At 30.3% G+C, this 24,851-nt stretch overlaps 2 protein-coding genes across 3 annotated transcripts; both read right to left on the bottom strand.

Moving 5' to 3' along the window:
* Window positions 1-1,729: 1,729 nt before the first annotated feature.
* Window positions 1,730-9,334, bottom strand: LOC125818682 (F-box/LRR-repeat protein At5g63520-like). Of its 2 annotated transcripts, XM_049498195.1 has the most exons (10): window positions 9,104-9,334; window positions 7,523-7,630; window positions 6,270-6,362; window positions 6,048-6,176; window positions 5,741-5,830; window positions 5,121-5,160; window positions 4,833-4,985; window positions 3,628-3,809; window positions 2,753-2,871; window positions 1,730-2,196 (listed from the first exon to the last, which is right to left on the bottom strand). In XM_049498195.1, the coding sequence occupies exons 1-10, from the start codon at window positions 9,332-9,334 to the stop codon at window positions 1,731-1,733; spliced, it is 1,611 nt and encodes a 536-aa protein (XP_049354152.1). In that variant the 3' UTR covers window position 1,730. The 2 variants fall into 2 exon arrangements, with proteins under 2 accessions (XP_049354152.1, XP_049354153.1); XM_049498196.1 differs by lacking the exon at window positions 6,270-6,362 and having other exon boundaries at window positions 9,104-9,280.
* Window positions 9,335-11,962: 2,628 nt separating this feature from the next.
* On the bottom strand, window positions 11,963-14,420 carry LOC125818683 (xylan glycosyltransferase MUCI21-like). The gene is made up of 3 exons (XM_049498197.1): window positions 13,992-14,420; window positions 13,836-13,907; window positions 11,963-13,332 (listed from the first exon to the last, which is right to left on the bottom strand). The coding sequence occupies exons 1-3, from the start codon at window positions 14,227-14,229 to the stop codon at window positions 12,071-12,073; spliced, it is 1,572 nt and encodes a 523-aa protein (XP_049354154.1). The 5' UTR covers window positions 14,230-14,420; the 3' UTR covers window positions 11,963-12,070.
* Window positions 14,421-24,851: the final 10,431 nt, after the last annotated feature.

Here is a 24,851-nt window from a genome sequence, read left to right as displayed (position 1 = left end):
CTTGAGTACCAATAGTGGTTTGATAGTTGAAAATATGGAAAATGTCAAGTCTCATATGTATTCTACGAGCCAACAGTATGGTTCGTGAATGGATCTACGAGTTGTGGACGAGGCTCATGGATGGAGTTCCAGACTGAGTGATATTTTGACACCTTGAGTTTTATACATAGCTTGTACGGATCATACACTGAAATACGGGACGTAAAGGACTCTCGTAGTTGGTCTTTAGAAAGTTAAGTCTCAAATGATTCGTTTACGACTTTCCAGTACAACCCGTCAAAAAAGGTACAAACCAAACTTGACATTAATGGTTTGTAGGCCTAAGGATATATGCCTCTGACTTAGGGTCATGAAGGACCAGTACGATATGTGGCGACCTAACGTACGGACCGTACATGGGTCTGTAGAGTATCATTATCTCAACAAAAAAAAAGTTATTTTTAAACATTAAAAAATGAAAGTATCTTTAGTTGTTAGTTAAAAAATTAAAAATTAAAGTATTATTATCTCAACAAAAATTATTCTTACCCCACTCCATCACCTCCTCCCACCGTACCCTTAATACACCCCGCACCCATTTTTAAAATAAAAACTTTAATTTTCATTTACAAAAGGCATTTTAAAAAAACATTTCTCTATCCCTAAATCCCCCTCCCTTACGGAAAAAATTTAGATATTATTTTAATTTTTTTATTAAAAAAAATCTACCACACTCCACCTAATCCTTCACTCTCATTTTCTTTTTCGTATTTCTCATTTTGTTTTAGATATATACATATGTTTTTAAGTAATTATTCCATTTGCCGCAAGATATTTTAATAAATAAACTATTCATTTCTATTATATTTGTTATCTAAGTAATATATACAATATAACATGAAAAAAGAATATTAAAAAATTGAGAACATAGGGATAAAAAAGGTGGAGTAGAAGTTGTTTTTTAAAAAAATAAAAATGATATGAAGTACGAAACTCTAAACGCAAAATTCGATCATTCAAGTCGGATAGCCGCCGTTCATTTTCTACCGAGGTCAGGGTTTTTTTGAAGACAAATCCATCATTGAAGGGCTAGAGGCCGGATCGCCATCCGAATAGATTTCAAAGCAAGCAGTACGATGCAACAGAGGAGCCCATTATATCTTAAAATATTGGGGAGGTCGAAGTAAAAAAAAATTAGAAAACAATCGAGTAGGGAGAGGAGGGGAGAGGGTAGTGTTGAGGGATACAGGAGGATGGGGGAGCGGGGGGAGATGGAGGAGTGGGTAAGAAAAATATTTTAAATTTTATTTTATAAAATAATAATTTCTTTTTTATTAGAAGATATTTTAGTTTTTAGCTTTTAATTAATATTAATAGTTTATTTAATTTTTATCAGGTAGAATGTTTTATCAAGGTAGAATGCCATGTGACGAGGCTTTTTTTAAATAAAGGAGAGTATATTACACATCAATGAGGTATATTTCTCAAACTAATAAGTGATAGTTTTTAAGTATGAAACTCGTTTAAGTGTGTTTTCGACCATTCCTCTTTAAATAACTAAATTAACAGCACAAAAACAATAGTAAAATAATGTAGAATTGCTTTTGAAGTATGTACATGAGACATTTGCCCTCTACCACCAAATTCCAACACCAAAAAGAACAGAGTAATATCCTATTCAAACCAGCAAAAAAACTTTTTTCATTACCCACCAGTTCACCAAATTGTCAAAGGCAATACCAGATATATCTCTAATGTTGTGGCAATGTAGGAGAAGTATACGACATAACCAGGTAGACGGTGCTGAATTCGTGCAAACTGCAACGTGTAGAGCTATGTTCTTTAGACCCGTTTTCGTATAAGCTAAAATCTCCATGTGCAATTTCTCCGTTACAATAGGTTCCTGAGAAGGTAACCCCAGGGAAGTTCTCCAAGAAAGGTGAGGCATCTACATTAGGTTTACCGAAATATAACTTGCCACGACCATAGCAAGCAAACATCATACCACCAAAAACAGACTTCTTCTGCATACCCATGCTTCCATTGCTAATAGAATGATCATCAGTTAGGTGGTTTAGATCCTGCTTCAGAAGTTTCATCTTGTTTGAAACATTGTTGCAAGAAGCACGCGCCAAATCAGAATTTGCATGGTAAAACTGGAAGGAGTCGTAACTTTTGATACCATCACCATGGACATAGAGATACTCGTAATCACCTCTGCAAATTCGTATAATTAGTTACAGAAGTAAAGAGAGAGAGGAAGAGGAAAGGCATAAATGGTTGTAAAGACAGCAGTTTCAACTACGACAACAATATGCTCACTGTGATCCCACAAAGGTTTTGGTAGGAATGGGGTGTACGCAAACCTTACCCTACCTTGTGGGAGAGAGAAAGGTTGTTTCCGATAGACCGTCATCTTAATAAAAGCATTTTCAAAAAAAAAAAAAAAATCGACAAATACAAGTAGAAAAGAGAAGTACTGACAGTAAAATTAATAAAGATAGCTCAAGTAAAAGAAACAACAGTAGTTATACAATTGAAAATGTTTTTCCATGTTTGCAGAAACAAACTCAGTTGAGGAGGACTCCCTATTGTCTCCATGAACCATCAAAACTTCCTACAGAATAATCCTTCTATCTGCAAGCTTTTACACATCAAACACCTCGGGATAGAAAATGTAATAAACTGGAGAGCAGAATGAGACATCATAGAACATTCAAACATCATACGTGAAGGCCATAAGGATAATCAAGCTCAATGGTGCATTAATTACCTTAAAACCATTTGGAATTCACGCATAAATATCCAGTTTGTGTCCACATGCCGAGAAGTGCATTTCCTCATCTTTGTAACTCCAACATAGAGAGTTCGAGAATGGGTATGATCTCCCAACTGATGAAATCAAATCATAGAAAAGAAAGATAAAGTCAAAGAGGAGTGAATTATGTTCATGTGTTTCAAACACACACATGAAGGAAGATGTATACAAGAAGGGAAAGTTCATCAATTAGACAGCTTCTAAGTTCTAAATAAGTAATGATTTAGTAAAAGACATCTTCAACACACAAGAAACCTTCACTTTCAGATTACGCTCTATATAGCAGATTATTAAACCATTAAGGATTAAAAAAAAATAACATAGTTTAACAAAAGTGGTTTTATTACTGTTTCTTATGATACTATACCTTGTGTAACTGTACGTGCGACAAAAGATCAATCGTGAACATTCTTCTATAAAGTCCTTTATAACCTTAATTTGAAATGGACAGATTTTTTTTCTTAGTCACCAATAGAATTTGAAATTCAGTCAGACAGCACGATCAACTCTAATCATCCAAATATGTCAAATCTGCTATAATGCATCTCGTTAAACCCATTGTATGTTCTTCCCTTCTAAGTGAGGCAAGAGCAATAGAGTTCTGACATTTGATGCATCCACACATTACTGAACTTAAAAGGATTCATTATGATGGAAGGAATCAAAGGAAAAAGACAACGAGACTAGTTACACCACAAAATCTTGCAAGTATTTTTGGTAGTTGTCTTTCTTATCAAATCAGCTGTAATTACTTCCTTCAGAAACTAGCTACTTGAACTTTGGTGCTTAAACATTAAAACCAATTTACATCAGAAGATGTACTACCTTACCTCATCATAAATCGGATCTAAAATAGTCTCACCATCCATATTAAAGTCAATTTCGTCTGTTGTCGCCATGAGCCGAGTAGAATTGTCATGAGATACTGCCTTAACATAAACAGCTTTGTATTTAGGCCCAATCGGTGAAACGCCAGTGGATAACATTACATGAAACTGAGTTTCCCCAACACCTGTTTATAAGGTCCCAGAAAATGATTTTCTCAATAAATTCCCTGGAAATATGATATGCTAAATTACCTACATATACGAAAATATTAAGTAGAAGACAAGAAATCTAATCATCAATATATTTACTGATATAAGTGCAAAAGAAGCACGACATAACTTTAAGAAATACAGACAATTTTCAAAAATATTAAGGTCATGAACCTAAAAGATCATGCATAACTACAAAGTTCACAGAGTATGAAAATTCATTTAGTAGAAACCACATCAGATAGCACTTACCGAAGTTATTCAGACAACTACGGGTCAAATGCAATACACAGCGCTCAAGATATATAGTAAGTGGTTTATGTTGACGATTGACATGATTGGCGGTGTTTTATCGGCACTCTGCTCCAATTATGTGTATTTATTTAGTGGTTTATGTTGACGATATCGTTATTACCAGCAATGATCAAGATTTTGTTAAGGATGTTGATTCAAAGCTAGACATCACAGAACTCTTGTTGTAGGCGCTAGGAGAAAGCTATGACTTGTGGGGTTTTTGTTATCTGTAAAGATGGCCTAGAAAAGCCTTTGTGCTACACATATATAATATTGTTACCTTTCTCAAAAAAAGAAAGAAAAAAAAAGATCAATTGATTATGTTTTCCTCCTTCCTATCTCAGTATCTCTGTTTCTATTTAATTATTAAGTTGAGGAATAGAACTAGCTAATGATTGAGTTGTACTCAAATTGGTAAGTTCATATTATTCCACAAGGAAGTCGACAGACTTCGGATTTTCATGGATATTAGCTGATCAAAAGTTGAGTTCGTGAAATTTTTCAAGAACAAAATTTGGGGAGTTTAGACAACTTCATAACTTAGTTGATATTGAAGATGTGCGCCAAATATTAATCATGCCCCACTATATCAGACTAGCAAGTTTCTCCCCGACCCAAATGCCTTATAAAACTGTGCTCTTGTTATTGAACAAACAGAATCATGATTTGAAACCGGAAAGTTCCAGTCAAGAAGAATTCCATACCAGGAGGCTTGCCTGTATCCCTTGAAAACAAAAGAGCAACAGCAGCTGAACTGGACACTCTGCTGTTAGAAGGGCTAATTGCTTTTCCATCTTGGTATAAAAACTTAGAACCCGCGTCACCCACAATGGCAGTCTCACTGGAAAAAGCATAATCTACAAACACAAAATGGGGCACTGAACATATAATTTATTTCTCACAGAATCAAGTAAGAAGAGAAATCAGAATTCATAAAAGTATATGGGAACAAATGAAGTTTCGCATAAATGAGAACTATGAAGCTCACTCACCCAACTTTGCAAGGACCGGTTTGATGTCAATGTCCTCGTCCTATAACAACATTCAAATGATTCTCATTACATTTTAAGTAAGAAAAAGAAGGCCGTTCCTAGATATTTGAAAACCATAAACTTCAAGTGTCCCTCAAAGTTCATTCAGCTTTTCAAACACAAAATTAAATAAATAAAAGCATGTTCCCACTAACAGCTTAAACTTTTAGATGAATTGGTCACACACTTCAATATGGTATTAGAGCAGGCATAGGTCCCAGGTTCGAGTCTCACCGCCACTCAATAACAAAAAAAATATCAGCATGCTTGACCCATTTTAAAAAATCTGGCATGCACGTGAAGGGGGGTGTTGAAAACAAAATTAAATAAATAAAAGTGTATTTTCTCTTAGATGAGTTGGTCACAAACTTCAATACGACTTTTTAACCCGGCCCACTCTAAAATCCAAATTGATAAGTCCAGACGACAGAATCTGAATTGCATGAGGTTTAACTTTATCCCCTTCATCCACACTTTAAGGAAAATATGGCATCACCATTTCTACAAGGAGGGAATAAACTGCTTTGCCACAGGGGGCAAGAAATAACAAAATGAAAGGTCTTAAGAGACTTAAGACTTACAGAAAATAACAAAATTCCCATTGGTGATGATCCAGAACGAGAAAACGAGCGTTCCCTGATACTGCGCACGAAATTCTCAGTCATGAGTCCCTGAAGTTTGTTCTCCCCAAGTTAGTGTAGCCCATTTTAAATCAAGTTAGCACAAATTTTCTACTAGATATAAACTATTCATATCCTTCAAAGTTCCAAGTAGGAACTTCATATATTCGAAATGAAAATAAAGTTAAAAAGTGGAAGCTCAGATTTCTCTCAATAAGGCAGACATATTTGTATAAATGTTAGGGGTTGTATTGGAGTACAGGATTACCCGAGTTTTTTTTAATGGGATTAAATCAACTGTTAATCCTGGCAAGAAACCAACAGTCACTAAAACACCCTCGTCCTCATCACGAAAATTCTCATGAGCCTTGTTGTCTTCCCATGTGTCCCACTGAACCTGGAAAAACATCATTTTCTCCACTTCAATTCTTGTTGGTTGAATTCAGAATGCAATCCCAAGAAGATTCTAGTCTATAACCACTAGATTTACCTCTTCAAACTCATTAGTGTTAGCGTCTTGCCCAAAAACTCCATAGGATATCGAAGTGATTATTGGAATTTCGCTACTGAATCTATCACTAATCTGCAGAACAATATATCCACCATAAGCAGCACATATAGCTTATTCCAATGTGTGACAATTCATACTTCGAATGGATGATTTTATTAATATCTCTAGTTTAACAAAGTATACCATTTCAATTGAAAAAACAAAATGGGACACTTTTCATTCTGATTGTTTCGTGTATTTTAACTTTGTAATCTTCATACTGATTGTCTCAATATATTAATTAGTTCGCATAGATCGATATAGGCTTGCTTGTGCCTAAAAAGATATTTTGTATGAATCACACGATATCAATGCTAAAAAAGTAGGTAAAATGTTCATTAGATTATTCGCTATAGATACAATACTCTAACAAACTTAAATAGCGTTGTCAGTCACTACGTAACTACTTGATGATTATAGATCTTAAGTCGAAAAAATAACCAACAATTCTACAATTAACATAATTATAGGGCTAAATTGATCTTTGACTACACTTCACTTTCCTAATCTTTTGCACGTCAGCTCATACTCAACCCGTTAGGTATCTAATTTGTTTCAGAAGAGCTATTAAGATAAGATTTCAAGTAATTATGCTGAATTAAACGCGGGTCCAAGTTGATATTTGAACAATTTAAATATTGTTTAGAACAAAACTGAGATCCTAAATTATTCTTTTATATAATAGGGTAATACACTCTCGATCTCAATTTATATGACACTGTTTTTAATTTTGTACAACAACAACAATGCCTCAATCTCAAACAAGTTGGTGTTGGCTATATGAATCCTCATTGACCACATTACTCCATTCTATAATAATATTATTCTAAACAATTTTCATAACTTCTAGTAGTTCAAGGTTATTCAAATTTACACTTCACTGTGAAATTTTTCCTTTAAACAAACATTTCAGCCATTTACTTTGCAACATTTTCTCTTATTATCACTAATAATATAATACAAATCTCAAATTATAATCTTAAAACTCTGAATTAAAAAGTATTCAGAATCATAAGAAAACAAGAAGAAGACTTATTTTAGACAACTTAAAATAAAAAGTAAGACGTTAATTTGATTTCGTTTTGAATATATTGATGCAGACCATTTAACAAACATATTCACTGAGTATGGCACAATCTCTAGAACACATAAATGCCAAATAAAGAGGGAGAGAGAGAGAGAAGATCACATACGAGACACTGAGCTTCCTCCAAGTCAAAAGAAGGACCAATGGAAGCAATTACAAACTGGGGCCGGATCGGTCTAGCTAAAACCTTGTCAACAGCCTCATCCACAGCACCCTGCACCAAAAATTCATTTTCAACCCAATAAACTCTTGTAATAAGCTAAACAAGATACTCCCATTGTCCCAAAATAGTTCTTTCAAGAAGTTTTCAACAAACTACAGTAACTTTTTATCAAATATTGTATTTGTTTCATCACTTCTCATCTTGTGTTGACTATCAAAGTTAAAATTCTTAAAATATATACCTCTCTTCCAGTCCCAAAAACAATGGCGAGGTTTGGAATACAAAGGTCAAATCATCTTACTTTTTGTGTGTATTCAAACATTTCTTCAATTTTTCAAAATAATTCTTTTATAAAGACTCTTTCTTTCTTAAATTAGAACAGAGAGAGTAATTTTTATAGTTAGTACTCCATATGTACCCAATTTATTTGATAATCTTTTCTTCTTTCTTTTGCAATAGTATGTCTCAAAAGGAATGACATCATTCTAATCTTATAATAATATAACTTTAAACTTTAAGTTTTTCCTTAAGAGGCATCTCAATTTTATGTGACATACTTTCTTTTTTAGTTTGTCTAGAAAAGAATGCCATACTTATTTTTGATTGGTATTTTTTCAAAAAAATTGGACCATGGGCCTGCCGGCTGCCCCTCTAGCCTTCTCCTGCTTAAAAATTGGACACGGGCCTGTGGCTGTCCGTCTAGCCTTCTCCACTTAGATATCATACGTTTTCATAGCAGAGTTTGAACATGTGACGTACGTCTAACCCACACACCACACATTGCACTCTTACCACTAGATCAAAGCTCTGAGAGCTATGATACTTTCTTATTTAGAAACAATTTAACTTTAAATTTCTCATTTTACCCATAATAAGATGATTTATGCTCACACAAATACTTATGATTGTTTTAGTCCACAAGTTTCAAAAGTTTTCTTTCTTTTCTTCTTAAGCTCCATGTCCCGTCAAAGACTACCATATAAGATGGTGAGGAGGGTGTAATTCTTATAATTAATAGTTCTTTTGTCCAATTTATGGAGCACATTTTCCTTGTTAGTCTGTCTTAAGAAAAGAATATACTTTTAAACTTACCATTTTCCCCCTTAATAAAATAAAATATCCGTAAGTTGTTTAAACCACAAGTTTCAAAAGTTTGTCTTCCTTTCTTGTGCTTAGTATTGAGCATAGAAACCCATAGCACCTACTATTCGGGTGCACACCAGATAAATTTTCTTCTACACAATAGCTCGCAAATCACATAGGTTAGTCAAAAGCCCGATGTGATGAGCTCGATTGAGAACGCATTGACAAGGGAATTGATCTCTCGAGTCTCACTTCAGACTATGTATCATCTCATTAAAATACAACAGAAAGTTTAAAGTTAGATTATTTTAAAATATAAAAAGGTATCGACAAACTACAAAGGAAAATGTAACGCATTAATTAGGGCTTTTAACAAGTTTCTACTTAGATCAACAAATTGGTTAAGCCAAAGGAAACAAAAAATTAGGATGAAGCTTACACCTGAAGACAAGGATGGCAGGAAAGAGCAGATGAAAGATTTGGAAGAGTGAGAAGGCGATTAATGATGAGATTCCAACTACGGTTCACACATGCTGCTGATGCACATGATTCTGCTGGTAACCGAGACAGAATGTTGTGCAGAAGGTCTTCTCCGATTAAATCCATCGTCGCCGTCTCCGCCGCTGTCTCCGTCTCCATCGCCGTCAATTTCTGCCTTTGTTTGGCCGCCATTTTTCGAAAACTGAAACACGCTCGAACTTCCTTTTTTTATTATTTTTTAAAAAACTGATATTGCTAGAGCGGCCCTTGAACTTCGCACTATTCACCATTAGTTTAAACTTCTCTAGATAAGGGCACAAAGCCTATAACCGAAATATCAGAGATAAATCTTAATTAAACTAATGTTTTATTATTTTGAACTTATTTTTTTATAATTTTATACAAATTTTATCATATGTGGCATATTATGTGACTCCACGTAGTTGAGGTGCGTGAAAGATGTTTGGATATCACATAAGCCAAAAAAGTGTATAAAATTACAAAAAAAAAAATGGGTTCAAGGTAATAGGACATTTATTTAATTAAAGTGTGTCTCTATAACGATTTCGTTTGAATAAAATATTTTTGTATTCAAGGGACACATCACACATTCCTACTTAGTTGAGGTGTTATTTGGTTGGGGTTTATTTTAGAGTGTTAAATTGACAAATGGGGCATGGGCTATATCAATAATATCGTTGTTTAATTTGGTACAAAATGATGGTTTTGAATTGGACGAGTTACATTATGATCCATTTTTACATGCTCATTTTATGTATATTTTGATATTATCTTTTGTGGAAATAAAAAATATTTCATTTATCTTTCAACTTTGACTTGTTTTTATTGTTCTTTTGAATAGAATAAAGTTGGACCAATTGAAAATAGACATATTGTGTAATTTTCAGGTTATACATTATCATCATCGATGAATGAGATTTGTGAGGTATATTTTTAATCATGGTATAAGAATTTGAGTTCATTAAGTTTATATTATAAGTTTATCTATTCATTTGTAACTTTTTTCTTAAATTTTTTTTTGTTGAAATTCAAATTATGGTTATAAAACTTAAATAATAATATATTAAAATTATTGAGATTAAACGGGTCAAATTAGACGGGTCAAGCCTCAACCCATTTTTAAGCTCATTTGAGCCCAAAATAAGCTTGGACGGATAAAGATCCAACCCAATTTTTATAATTTCAACTCAACCCACCCATCGACAGCCCTAAGTTTAACTATAACACTAAAATTACATTCGCCCGAAGTCACGTGCCATTAACACTCACCAACATTTAATAATAAGGTTGTAAGTTGAATTAGGTATAAGTGATTTAGATAATGTAATCATATTATTTGACTAGTGAATAGTGTAGTTAAATTAAATGGTAGATTAGTGGTCTTTGAGTGCCAATAAAGAAATATATACTTACCATTTTACTTTAGATTCAAGTATGAAGATATTACAAGATCTTTGACTTTACTTGTGTATTAATGTAGATGGAGAATTGTCAATCTCCTCTTTTTTTGTAAGATGGTAGTATCGGGTCAACTTGTGTACACTTGACTGATCCAATCCACCAAATACCTAGTGTTTCAGCAACAAAAATATTGTGTATGTGAAGTAGTCAAAAATGTCTTACGACAAAGAAAATGGAGATGCTCTTTGATTGTATCTGTTTGCTTGATCTTTGATTATCTAGATCTAAGACAAAATAACATTAAGTTACATTGTAGATATTTATTCTAGATATTATAATAATGATGTTCGAGTCAATTGTGCATACCTCGACTATTCCACCAGTTGATACATGTTATCTCTGGTCAATACAATACAAGATAACTTTGTCCACCAAGCAATGATAGATGTATAGTAAGGCTACTCGAAGCTCAAACACCTATCATATTTTACCCAAACACTAATTTTTATATCGAAACTAGTTATACAAAAATATTGATCGAGCACCTAACTTTGGAAAGGTAGCAATTCGAGTAGTTGTAGTTGAGCATACAGGGCTGACATAGCCGTTGAGATTTTAGTCCAATAAAAGGAAATCAAGTAGTGTTATAATCTTTAACGAACCAAAATTTAAAGTCAGTAGTTTTAGAATCAACATCAAATATCAATTTGTATATAAAAGATAGAAACACAAATGAGGAGGAGCATTTTGATAAACATGCTGCAGAATTTACAGTGTTGACTAACAAAACAAATGAAAATCAGAAGTGAAGTGAAGATGGACTAAGCTAAGTATCATTAATTAAGCTACTTATGTATTAGACAGTATATAATTAACTAAATTAGACCTAGCTAGGACTAGTATTTTGCAGAGAAAATTAATATAATAACTTGTTAACATGTTGCAAAAAGATGATCTAATGAGTACAGAAAACCAATCATATGCATATGGACAAGTCAAAAGGGCAGATCCTAGATGTGTGGGATTCTTGCTGTGATTTAGTAGACATAATCATGGGTAGAGAGTTTGAGTCGCGGAATAAACTATTGATGCTTATGTCAAGATAAGACTGTTTATGCTAGACATCTAGACCCCCATAGCTGCGGCCCTTCATTGGAGCCTAGATAACAAGATACTTCGTGTCCTGAGTTGTCATTTCATATGGTATAGAACCTTATACGGGGTAAATCCCGGATAGTAAACCAATGAATCAAGATAAGTTGGCCAGTGAGTTTCGAATACAGGATGGTTACACAAGAAAAAGGCAGTGAACATGCTCAAGGACATAAATGCCATGCCAGCAAAATTGGCAAAAAAGTATATGCAATGTACACAAAAGGCATTTCAACAAATCTATACAGGAATTAATGTTCATTTCATTTATTCTGAATCATGATGTACAACTCTAAGAACTTTCACAATTGGGACTAAATATGTATGTTTAATGAACCACAATAAGGTAAAAGTTTACTGACTTTGATGACGAAAACGTAAGCTTTCATTGGCCACAGAATGATAATAGGCTCGAAGCAATCTTTTACGGAACCTTCCAAGATTCAACCTAACATTTTGTCGATCAAGGTAGATCTTTTTCGTGAATTCCCATCCTCTATCGTTCACGCTGTTAGGGTCAGTCAGGACGGGATCATTCTTGTCATATTCGTCATACAATGAGCTCTCTTTAGGAAGAATTTTGTATCCAATGTACTTGAGGCCTAGTTTCACTGCTGGTTCTCCGTAATAAGTACCTGCTGCCCAATCTGTTCCAAGTGGAATGATTTGGATGAAAACAGAACCAGGCCTCATGAAGAGGAAATGTGTCATGGCAGCACCATGAACTCCTATCATAACATCACTTGAATTAAGGACTTGGTAGATACTTGCAAGCTCTGTTGTTCGTTGTGGCCTCAAAACTTCCACGTGAAATCCAACATCTTTGATCAGTTTAACCAAAGAATCTTCGTTCATTATAGCTCTAGAATCATTTCTAGCTATTATAACCACTTTAGGTTTCTTCAATTCCTGTTTTCCATCCATCTTTGTCTCGGATGAGGGTAACGAAACATGTTTTTCCATATTCATCCGAGCATCACGTTCCTCATCTTGGATCAAACTTCTAATCCGAGGCAAATAAGCTAGGTCTAGAAGGTCTCTAAAGTCTCTAATGGTCTTATCATTTCCCATCAATGAAGAATTAACAGTTAGCTCATCATGGATTCTTAAACCAACTATGGCTTCAGGGAAGCAATGAGTTCTCTTATCTCCACTAAAATCTATAATAGGATACTCGGTGAGGTGAGACAGGACGTTCTCGTACTTCATTATCCACCATGCATGGTACTCAAGGATTACAAACACAACCTTCTTGTTGAACTGCTGAGAAGTGATGTAAAGGGGCAAAAGTCCGTCATTAAACTCATGGTAAAGATTACCGGTGTAACCTCCAGTAGAGAAAAACACAGCCGGCACATCATGTTTAACATCACACTTTTGATGAATCCTGGAATGCTCTCCCTTCACAACAAGGTCTAACTCATCGACGGTGTCCATCACATTTTTTTCCCATTTCCGAGTATATGGCCTAATCTTCTCATGCCGAAGCACCTCACCATTCTCATGACCATTGTTTCTGTAGAGGGTAATTCTAGAGGAAGCAGAATCTGTCCTAACATCGCCTTTCATCACGCATACATCGGAGCGGATACTGCTTCTTTCACAGCAAATTGACCCTGCAATTCAACCAAAGGATCTATCAAAAATTGGGAAGATAAAGAACCATGTTGACATATTTTACTGTTACACTAAAACCAAAAACCTTAACAAGCAAAAGTCTATCATACCAACACAAGAAACTCAATCAGCCCCTACTACAAACATTTATGCCATAATACATACGCGGACACTCAAATTTGGCCTTAATTGGCAAGTAAGCACTCCAACTTTGAGAGATAGGCACTTCAACTTGGTCTCAACTGACAACTGAACACTCTAGCTTGTCGGTGTCTAGATTTGCATACTCAAATTCGGAGTGTTTAGTTGTCAATTGTGACCAAGTTAAAGTGTCTATCCATATATTATTCCACAACCATCACATGATCATAATACAAGATAAAATCCAAAAATAGACTTCATCCCCCACCCCACCCCACCCCAATATGTCACCATAGATGGATATAGGATCATTTTCAACAGAACATAAAAATAAGTAACAAGTAAAATAATTAGAACTAACCATTAGAGACAGAGGAACAAACATTAAAATCTGATTTAGAAATAAGTCCTCCTTCTTCAGAACTAAATGAATCTGCACACATGCAAAACAGAACAAAATCAGAAAAATTTGAAACCCCAAAAACCAAAAAGATAAGAAAAATAGAGAGCAGCTTACACAAGAGAGAAAAATTATGATGAGAAGTGAACAATTGTGGAGCTAGAAAAAAGCTAAAAGAGATTAAACAAAGAAAAAGGAGGTAAAAAAGTTTTGGTTTAGTTCTTTTGTGATTGTAACCAGAGTTTCCACACACTAAACCAATAGGGGTAGTTTCTTCATCTACACAAACCACAAAAACATCCCCTTTCCTATTCCAGTGCTGATATCTCTTATAATGCATCATTTTCTTGCACATACTATACACTAAAATAAAAAGACAACAACTTTTTTTTGTTTTTTCAAGACCAAAGAAGAAAACTTTTTATGTTATATGTTTGAAAGAAGAAAAGGGTGTTTGAATTTAATAAAAAGAAGGGGAAAGACAAGAGCTTTTTAAAAAAAAATTCAAGATTGAAAACACCAAAGAAGAGAACTTTCTATGCATACATGTTTGAAAGAAGAAAAAGGTAAAACACAAGAGCTTTTTTTAATTTATTTTTTCAAGAATGAAAACACCAAAGAAGAGAACTTTTTTATGTAATATATATGTTTGAAAGAAGAAAAGGGTGTTTTTGAAGAAGAAGGGGAAAGACAAGAGCTTTTTTTGTTCAAAGAATGAAGAGACCAAAGAAGAAAACTTTTTTCAATATACTATATTGTGGTATGCACTAAATTAGCACAAAATGAAAACAACAAAGAAGAGAAACTTTTTATGTACTATATGTTTGAAATAAGAAAAAGGGTGTTTGTGGTTTGCTCAAAGAGAAGTTTTTTCTCAGGTTGAAGAAGAAGACTGAATGAGCAAGATGGGTTTTTTTTTTTTTTTGGTATTTTCAAGAATGAACACTTTCAAGAAGAGAACTTTTTTTTGTGTTTGTCAATATAGTTTTGCTTGATGGCAAGTTTTTTCTGGGGTTGAAGGCTTGACAAAACCTCAAAAAGAGAGATTCTTCAAGGGTAGTAGGGTGTTGGATTTTGGGGAAGGGGGGGGAGGGGGCGTAGGGGGAGGAGGGGAAGAGGCTAAGGAATCAAGTCATCTTTGTGTGTATTTTTCACTGGCTTAAAAACTGTAAAAAGTTTGTATAATAATTTCGAAATAAAATTTGAGATTGACTTAATTTTATATTTGATTTGAGATATTAATAAATTTTGAAGTATTTCTTTTACTAAAATGGTCGGATGCTAGTGAGATTCGAATACGCGAGGATTAGCTTATTTTGGTATAATAATTTCGAAATAAAATTTGAGATTGACTTATTTTTATATTTGATGTCAGAAATTCATTAAGAGGGTGCAAAATCATTGAGCTACAACAACATATTATGTCAAGAGTGTCTAAAGTATGTTATCTAATCACTAACTGTATCATTTTACTTGTATGTATGATTTTTTTTTCCGATGAAGAGTGTCTACTGTGTCCAATTGGATGCCCTGACTTACATGTGCCTCTGCCTCTGTGTATAAAATGAGGTGAATAAATTTTTTTATTCTTAATTAGATAATTTGAATTTGAATTATATGTATGAAAAATATATTAGTAGACAATGTTTTTTTTCCTTGATGAATTTAATATTAGTCAAAATCAAATTAATTAATATCAGACATTTTAAAAAATATTATAATATAATGATGTAAAATATCAAACTCAAAGACTATCAACACACAAGGGAATTGGCTGATGAAGACAGCTCCATAAGCAAAGTTAACTTGAAGTTGAAGTTTATGAAAGAATAAAATAAAAAATTCTTCCTAATTTGGGGGAGAACTATCCAAATATATATATTTAAATAAATGAATACATATTTTATAATAACAAAATATTGTCATGAGGATCACAAATTATTAGTATGAAATTTAAATCAACAAAGTCTAAAAAGGGATGAAATGGAGAAAAAGGTTTGATATTGTAAAAAGTAGCACTAATTAGAATTACTTGAACTACTTTTGGGAATGGTAAAGCAACATTTTTCTAAATACGTTAGTTTATTTTTATTTGTCATATTTAAATTTGATATTTCCATTAAAAATAGTAATAATAGATATAATTATTTTACATTGTTATATTAATCAATATTTAATATTAAATTTTAAAAATAAATGATCAATATTAAAAATAAAATAGTTAAAAGGTTATTTTCTTAACATGATAAAAGTAATATACATCCATTTTTCTAAAATAAAAGAGAGGAGAGAGAGTAAAATGAATTCTTAAACTTTAGCCACAAATAGAAAAGTTGTAATCCTTCCTATTACTAAAAAAAAGTATATGTTCCAAATTACTCATCAATTAATACAATTAATTTAATATTTTTATTTTCTCCTTAAATTAATTTTTTTGAAAGTATAAAATATTTTTAAAATTTTCTATTATTAATTTGGATATGATATATACGATACATAACTATATAGTATTAAAAGGAGTTAAAAAAATAAATTAGAAATTAAGTGATAAATTATTAATTGTTTATGTATAAATTCTAAATCAAAATTATGTTTTAAAGAGCATAACCTATGCCTAGCAAAAAAAAAATTGCCTTACAAATTTTTATTTTTCTTAATATTAAGGGCAAGAATTTACCTTGCAAATTAGATAAAACTGAACTTATACCCCAGGACAAATATTTCCTAAAATGATTTATCTTGCTAAATTAAGTCATAATTAAAAGTACTCTTGACAGTAAAATTTTCATTAAATAAGCAGTAACAACAAAAACTTAGAGACCATCAATTTGAGGGAAAAAAAATTAAAAATCATCCCAAAATGAGACTCATAATTTTTTTGAGCCAATTATAGTGGGGAAGCCAAAATTTATACTAAGGGGTTCAAAATAAGAAGTAAACACATGAAGAAACGAAAAAAGGTTCAACATCTAACATATATATATATATATATATATATATACATAAAAATAAAAAAACTACACGTTCTAGAAATTTGATAGTAAAAAAATACACATTTTAAAATATGAAATTTTCTTTTTAACACTCAAACTATATTCTAAAAAGAGAATTAGAAGTGATTTTTTATTGGAAGTTCATGTATACATTCAAAAAATAGTCTACAAATATTTTGAATTATTTAGTCAAAAGTTTATTGTATGATGAATGAAGAGTGCAGTTTGAGTAATGAAAATTTAAAAATGTATGTTGACATTGGGATATACTAACAAAAAGAGGATGAAATCATGAATTCTTTTTATTAATTAGAAATTCATTTTGTAAGTAAAGTCAGCGTGAAATTTATCGCAAACTTTGTAATAAAAATGTTTTTGAGGGGATTTATCTGTTGATTATCTTATTATTATTTATGTCTTGAGATATATTTTTTAATTAAATATTTATTTTATTGAGATATTTAGAGTCTTTAAGAGAAGCTAGTGCTAAATAAAATAAGAAAAAATTATTAATTTTATCTTAAACTTCTAAAATAACAAATAATTTAAGATAATTATTTTTTAAAATTGTCATAGATAGTTTGAGATGGAGGGGTGAAAATTTAGTTTATAATTTGTCAACTATATCATTGAATGATTGATTATATAATCATGAGGGAGGGAGGGAGGGGAGGGCTATCTACTAAAAAAGTGTTGATAAAAGGGAATGATTCAAACGGTAAGAACTCCTCTAATTCGAGTCACCAAAGAAGCAAAAAAATACTAAAATCTACTGGTGTGATTAAAAGAAAAACTCAAAAAGAGAGACTATAATTAAAAGAAATAAATAGTGCACTAATCAAGGTCTTGAAAAGCTAACTTTGGAGGATTTTTTGTGTATTTGTTTGTTACCTTTTCCCACATTATACTTGAACCAATTTTTACTTCTTTATTTGTATTGTTATTTTAATTACTTACTTTCTTGTTTAATTTTATTTGATCTTTAAATCAAAAATAAATATTTTATTTTATTTGTTAAGAATTTTCTTACTTTTTTTTCTTCATAGTACTCGATATATTAAATAACTATATAAAGTAATAGTAATTAGATTTAGAGTTCCAAATATGTTTATTAGATTAATTTAGTAAAACATAAGTCTAGTTGAACAAATTTAAAGGATGTGTTAGGGTCAACGTACGTTAGTAATATAAAACAAAAAGAAGTATTTCAACTTTCATCCAAGTCATATTTAATAAATTGTTCATAACTCTTTCTGTTTTGGCGTTCTGATGAATGTTTTTAAAAAATTTATAAAAAAGGTTCTCAAATGGATGCCCGAATTAAATTTAGGTTCAAATAAGAAAAGTATCACTTTGGAAAGTAAAAATATCTTATTAAAGGTACTTTCATTTTCAACGGTATAATTCAAGTATGATATTCATGACGAAGAATAAATCGACAATAGGTGGATCAAAGAGAAAAACTAGTGAATTCCTAGACTGACGAGCTTCCGAAGAAGAAATACCTATTACATGTTGGATGAATCATAATCAAAAGGAAAAAAGGGAATTGAAGAGATTTATACGCATGATACACACATTTTTAAGCTCAACCATAGCACTACGAAAGACAAGTTCATAAGTTCTAGTGGATTAAAGAACACATTTTTATCATCCGATTTGAGGGACAAAAATTAAAGGGAAAAATTGTATAAAATAGCAACTATTAATCCAAATTAATAATATAACCATAGTTTCATTTAATTCTAATCTGTAGCAAACAGTTTGCCACTCGCCTGTCTCCCCAGAAATCTCGCTCGCAACTCTACCTCACCTCTCTCACCTTATTCAAACACAAATGTATAAATTGTGTTTGTGTTTGTATAAAGTGAGAGAAAACTGTATATACATATACAAATACATATCTCTTCGTCCTATACACTTATAATTATACAATACAAATCTTCCCCTGCCCAGTTCTCTGTTGCCTTTCTTTCTTTCTTTCTCACTTTATACAAACACAGATTATACAAAATACAATGTATAATTTGTGTTTGTATAAAGCGAGAGAGTAATTTGTATACAAATCTATCTGTATACAAAAATACAGTTACATATACATATACAAATTTATATTTAAATACATATAATACACATATACATATACGACTGAAAATCACAACAAAAAAAAATATATACAAAAATACAGTTACATATACATATATAGATTTTTATGAATAAGTATACCGAAATATAAAAATATAGATTTTTATGTATATGTATACCGAAATATACAGATTAATAGTCATAGCAAACATAAAATTTGTTATGAAGCGCAATTATGCAAACTATAGCTATAACATACAAATATGATTTTTATGTTTGCTAAATCTAAAATTTACTCAAAATTTAAAACACCCTATTATTGAAACTCCTAAAAAAAATTGAGCCAATATTAGTGATGGAACCAGAATTCACACTAAGTGAGTTTTAAATATGAAAAAGTAAATACATATAAAAATGGAGGAGGATTCTGGCTCTTAGATATGAAAAAGTAAATACATATAAAAATGAAAAAGTAAATACATACATTTTTATAGTAGATATTTTTTGTTACTTATATAATACAAGAATGTACATTACACATAAAAAAAATTAACAATATAAAAATCATGCTTTTGCTAAAATAAAATTTCTACCCATTGAACTTATCTAGCTACGCCCCGAGATCCGGTGCCACTACCAACCCCCTTTGATAGCCCAGTAAACTTATGAACTGATTCATTTACTTACGTTTTATAATTTCCAAAGATATTACACCTTCTAGCAATTTTTTAATAACAATACACATTTTAAAATACAATTTTTTCTTAACACTCAATAATATATTCCAAAAAGAAATAGAAGTGAATTTAATTGATTTTTTAAAAAGAAGTTCATGTATTCCTTCAATATAAATAAACAATGCACTAATCAAGGTCTTGAAAAGCCAACTTTGGAGGCTTTTTGTGTATTTGTCAATTGTCACATTTTCCCACATAATATTTAATCTCTTTTTTTTTTTTAATAAAGTAAAGAAATCTCATATATTAGGGATTAATTATCTTACGCTCTCTATTTCATATTAAATGAGTTTTTAGGTTTTTTTTATTATTCAAAATAATTGAATTGTTTCAAAGTTTAAGATGGATGATTGAGATTTTATTCATATTTTCCCTTATATTTATTGAAGTTTTATATATTTTTAGGAGATAAATTACACTACTTACAAAATTATATTTATATTTCACAAAGGGCAAATAGTGGAAATTATGTCCTTTAAAGTTTTTTTTAATACGTGTTGTCTAACAAATTCAGTTAATATGAAATAGAGGGAGTATCCCGGAAGTTTCCTCAATTACAAAAATTCTGAAATTTTCATTGCTCTCAAATACATTCCTTGGTTATCTGATACATTGCAAATGATACATTACTTAATGTGAGGGATGTATCTGAGAGAGAATGAATGTATCTGAGACATGATGAAGATGTATCCGAGAGGAAATTTTTATAATTTTTTTAAATGAGAATTTTTTTTAGAGATTATTATATCTTAAGTGATGTATTTATGTAATTTTCCTTTCTCTTACTTCTTTATTTGTTCGGTTACCTTAATTACTAACTTTCTTCATTTTATTTTATTCAACCCCTATATCAAAAATAGATTTATTTTACTTATTCATTTTAATAAATTGAGATTTTTTTTAAACCTCGTGTACCTATTATTATTTTTAGTATCAAACAACTACATAAAATAATAGTAATTTAAAAGTAGTCAAATTTAAAATTTCCAAACATTATTCAAATTAATTTAGTAAAATACAACGTTAATTAAAATTTACTTAAAGGCGTGTCAGGTCTACATAAGTCATGTAATATAAAACAAAGAGAGTATTTTTCAACTTTATCCGAGTCATATTTAAATGAGGTGTGAGTAACTAATGAGTGTTTCTTGTTAAAGACACTTTCATTTCTTAAAGAAAAAAGGAATTAATTTTTTTTCAACTTGTTAGGTGATTTTCTTAGATTTTTAAAAATACAATAAAAAATGTAAAAAAGGTATTTAGGATAGTGATAGATCATACACACAGAATTCTCTCTTTTTGGATAAAAGAATCAACTGAATTATTATTTTTTGTAAAAAAATATTGAAAAAGAGTTTATTATTCTTCGCACATGACAATCACGTGTGGCTTGACAGACTGAAACTCCACCTAAGATACTGGTTCCCATGAGACATATAAATTTATTTATTTTATTATAATTATTTTACACCTAAAAGTAATATAGAGTTTTAAAATATCCATTATTAGAAGAGAAATGGAAAAATTTCTCCAATATTATTTGTATGTATGACATTCAAAATTAACTAATATATATGTACGTGTATATATATTAGTTAATGTTATTATACATAATTATATGTCCACGTTCAGAAGATGAATGTGATGGAGATGATAATGTTAAGAGAAATGTGTAACAATACTAAGAAAGATATAATAAAGAATGAAATTATACGTGCTAGGTGGAAATGACCCCTTAGAAGACAAAATGAGGAAAACAAATAGTTCAGACATGTAAAAAGAAGGTGCAAGAATGCATTAGTAAAGAAGCGTAATAGGTTAATTATAGCAAAAGTTAGACCGAAGAAGAATTTATTAAAAACGGTCTTCACATGAATGCTTTTTTAAAATTTTATTTGTGAAATTATCTCGAATATAAATTATATACACAATTTTTTTCCCACTTTAACAGTCAGTCAGAAAGGCTGAATATGAACAAGTTGAAAAACTAACACCTTTAAAAATAGGGAATATACCAAGTACTATAAATTAATTATATTTTGGCAACATTATCAATGTAGATAGATACTCGCATCACAATTATTTTACAACTTATCTATAATTCTAAATAAAATCTCAATTCACAAGTCCCAACCAATCAATCATTTTTTCTCTCTTATTTAGTATTTTTTTTTTTTTTGTTTTCTTCTTCTGTACTTTAATCTCTGATCAAAAAATAAAAACTGACAAAAGCTCCATAGTCACATGAAGCCATCTTAGGCATCCTTTTTTAGAAAACATTTCATTATATTTGTATTAAAATTTCGATTAATCAAGATTTAGGTAAAATTTATGGTTTTTTTTATAAAAATATATTCAGATAAAATTTGCAGTCATTTGACATTTTAATTATTTTTTATCAAATGTCCATTACTTTCTCAATAGTGCTTGTTTTGAATAACTTTTCATTCGTCAAAATGTAGATAATATATGAAGAAATTATTGGGCGTTGGAATATATGAAGTTTTGACTCATTTCAATAACCACAAAATCACATCTTAGTTGTGTAACTTGCTCATCAGCCCAATAATTACACTTATCTACGCTAATTTATCATAGTTAAATTCATAAATTAGAGTGAAAATATATATTAATTAGACGTAACGATATACGTTATATATTTAATCATATATTTATTAGATTGATAAAACACAAATTCTTACTCTATCCCTTGATAACCCTGTCAACATAATCAAATGAAGAGAATTATTTAATATTTTTTTCTCAGTATATAAATATTAAATAAATTTGCAAGTATTTTGAATATGAATTTCCTTAATGGATGAAACTAAATGAAGGTCCGAATCAACTGATATTGAAGAATCAACGAAAATTGAACTAACTACATTAATAAGACCCAATACTTAGATCTAATATAATAGCCTTTAATATGTCACAATCATGAAAACCATTTAATGAAGAACATAGTTTTATTTTCAATGTTTAGAAAAATGGAAATAGAAGACTTTGAAGAAACAAAATTTAAAGAGGTAAGACACTTTTTTTTAACGAGCTTTATACCATATGAATTGAAATATACAAATTCATTTATCCTATATATCTCTTTTTATTCGTAAAAAAAGTGTATCAGACTTTTTTCTAGATATACCAAAAACTATTGAGAAATATGTAAATAGAAAATTACGGTAAGATTTTTTATTATAATCTGCAAGCATTATATATATAATATATAAATGTAAAATATGAATATCGAATTTAAGTATGAAATTAGAAAAAGTCAAAATAAAACAAAAAAACGTCATAGCTTTGCCTCCACAATAAATATGTAGCTCACTAGGTAAATCAAAGTCAACTGGAATTAAATGAAGAGATAGAAATTGAGTTTGTCAAACTTGTTATTATAAAAGGGGAAACAAAATAAAATAGAGTGATGATAAAAAAAATTAAGTCAATAGAATTAAATGAAGAGATAGAATTAAATTAGTCAAACTTGTGTTTTTACTCCAATTACACCTCCCACTAAAAAAAAAGTAAAATACTACTCTTTCAAAATCAGTTTGACTAATTTTTAAAGAGAAATTAAATTATATTAGTTTGCTATTTTAAATAAAAATTTAGTGATTCAAAAACTATACGAAAAGTATTATAAATTATAATTTTGCATATCAATATGATGAAAAAATATATCCTAAAATATTAGTCAAAGTGCTTATAATTTGACTATAAAAAAGAAAAACATGACAATTGAAAGTAGACGGAGATAGTATTTCCTTCGTCCTCAAAATTTATCACATTCTTTTTGAGCATTAATTGAATTACTATTTAAAATTAAATTAATTTTTTATTATAAAATTTAAAATGTAAAAATTAAAAATTGGAAAAAATATTATAAATAAAAGATTCCTCCCATACTAGTATGACAAAAAAAAATATATATTAAAATATTAATAATTTAATTATCAAAAAGCAAAACATAACAAATATTTTGAGACGGTAGAAATAGGCAATTGGGACATTGATGTTGAATTTTTTTATAGCATAAGCCGTTGCCTCTATCTAATTTTAGGCAAAAAATAAATCAACTATCAATTTATTTAATTAGTCCGTATTTTAATTTATGAATGGTTCATTGATGAGTATAAATAGCATAGTAGGATGAATAAAATTCCTTTATTTTATAAATATAATTAGAAAATTTGAGTTTGAAGAAAATTAATTTTTATAGTGTAAAAATACTAGAAGATCGACGTAGATTGTGATTGAATAGCTGAAATTCTTCGTTATTATTGAAAGCATCGTCTCTAAATATAAGCTCTGTAGAGCAATATATAAATTCAAATTAATCGAGCTCACATATGAATACCTAACATTAAATTAAAAAAAAAACTTACAAGATGATAATGTTAATGTAAAATTAATAGGGAATCTTAGTAGCTTAGTTGATTGGTTACCCCGACCTTGTTGATAAGAATTTGATTTCCCACGTGGTAATCACCTTCCCCTACCCCTGATTTAAAAAAAAAATAAAGAAAAATAATTAACTAATGGATGCATAATGCAATAAATGTTTTCAATTAATTTATAACTGCTAAAATTATAAATGAACAATAATTTTTTTATTTCTTTTTATATAAGTGCTTTCAGAACGAATAAAAAAAAACTAAAAAAGGTGTCAGATTTTGTCAGCAAACCTCAGTAAGAAGCAATCTATAGAAAGAGCCGTTGGAGTATACACTTCGATTTTTTATTTTTTTTAATTCTTTTTTCATATTCGATATTTATTAAGAGTCTGATCAAATTTAAATTGTGTATTGTAAGAATCATTTTGAAAGACAGTTTCTTCCAATAGAACTGGTTTTCATTCCCAAAAGTTGAAGCTCGAAATCTTTAATTAAAAATGAACAGGATAATAATATTTGGTTTGAGGTGATAATGGTGTTTTTTTTTAAATAAAAATATTACAGCATTATACTTGCTATACAATTTTCTATATTAAATTTTGACATAATTAGTATGAAATCTATGTGTAACTAATATAGTGTTCACTTCTGTAATGTTTATGCAGAGTTCAATAAGAAAAAAACCAAAAAATAATTATTATTAATTCTGTTGTTTGAACGCTTTAAAATTATTATCTCACTCATAGCAAATTTCTTTAAGGT

Source organism: Solanum verrucosum, unplaced genomic scaffold (genome assembly GCF_900185275.1).
Source record: "Solanum verrucosum unplaced genomic scaffold, falcon-dt-bn FXZP01000252.1, whole genome shotgun sequence".
Taxonomy (NCBI): Eukaryota; Viridiplantae; Streptophyta; class Magnoliopsida; order Solanales; family Solanaceae; genus Solanum; species Solanum verrucosum.
Note: the sequence above shows the minus strand (reverse complement) of the source record. Positions and strands in the feature narration are given on the sequence as shown.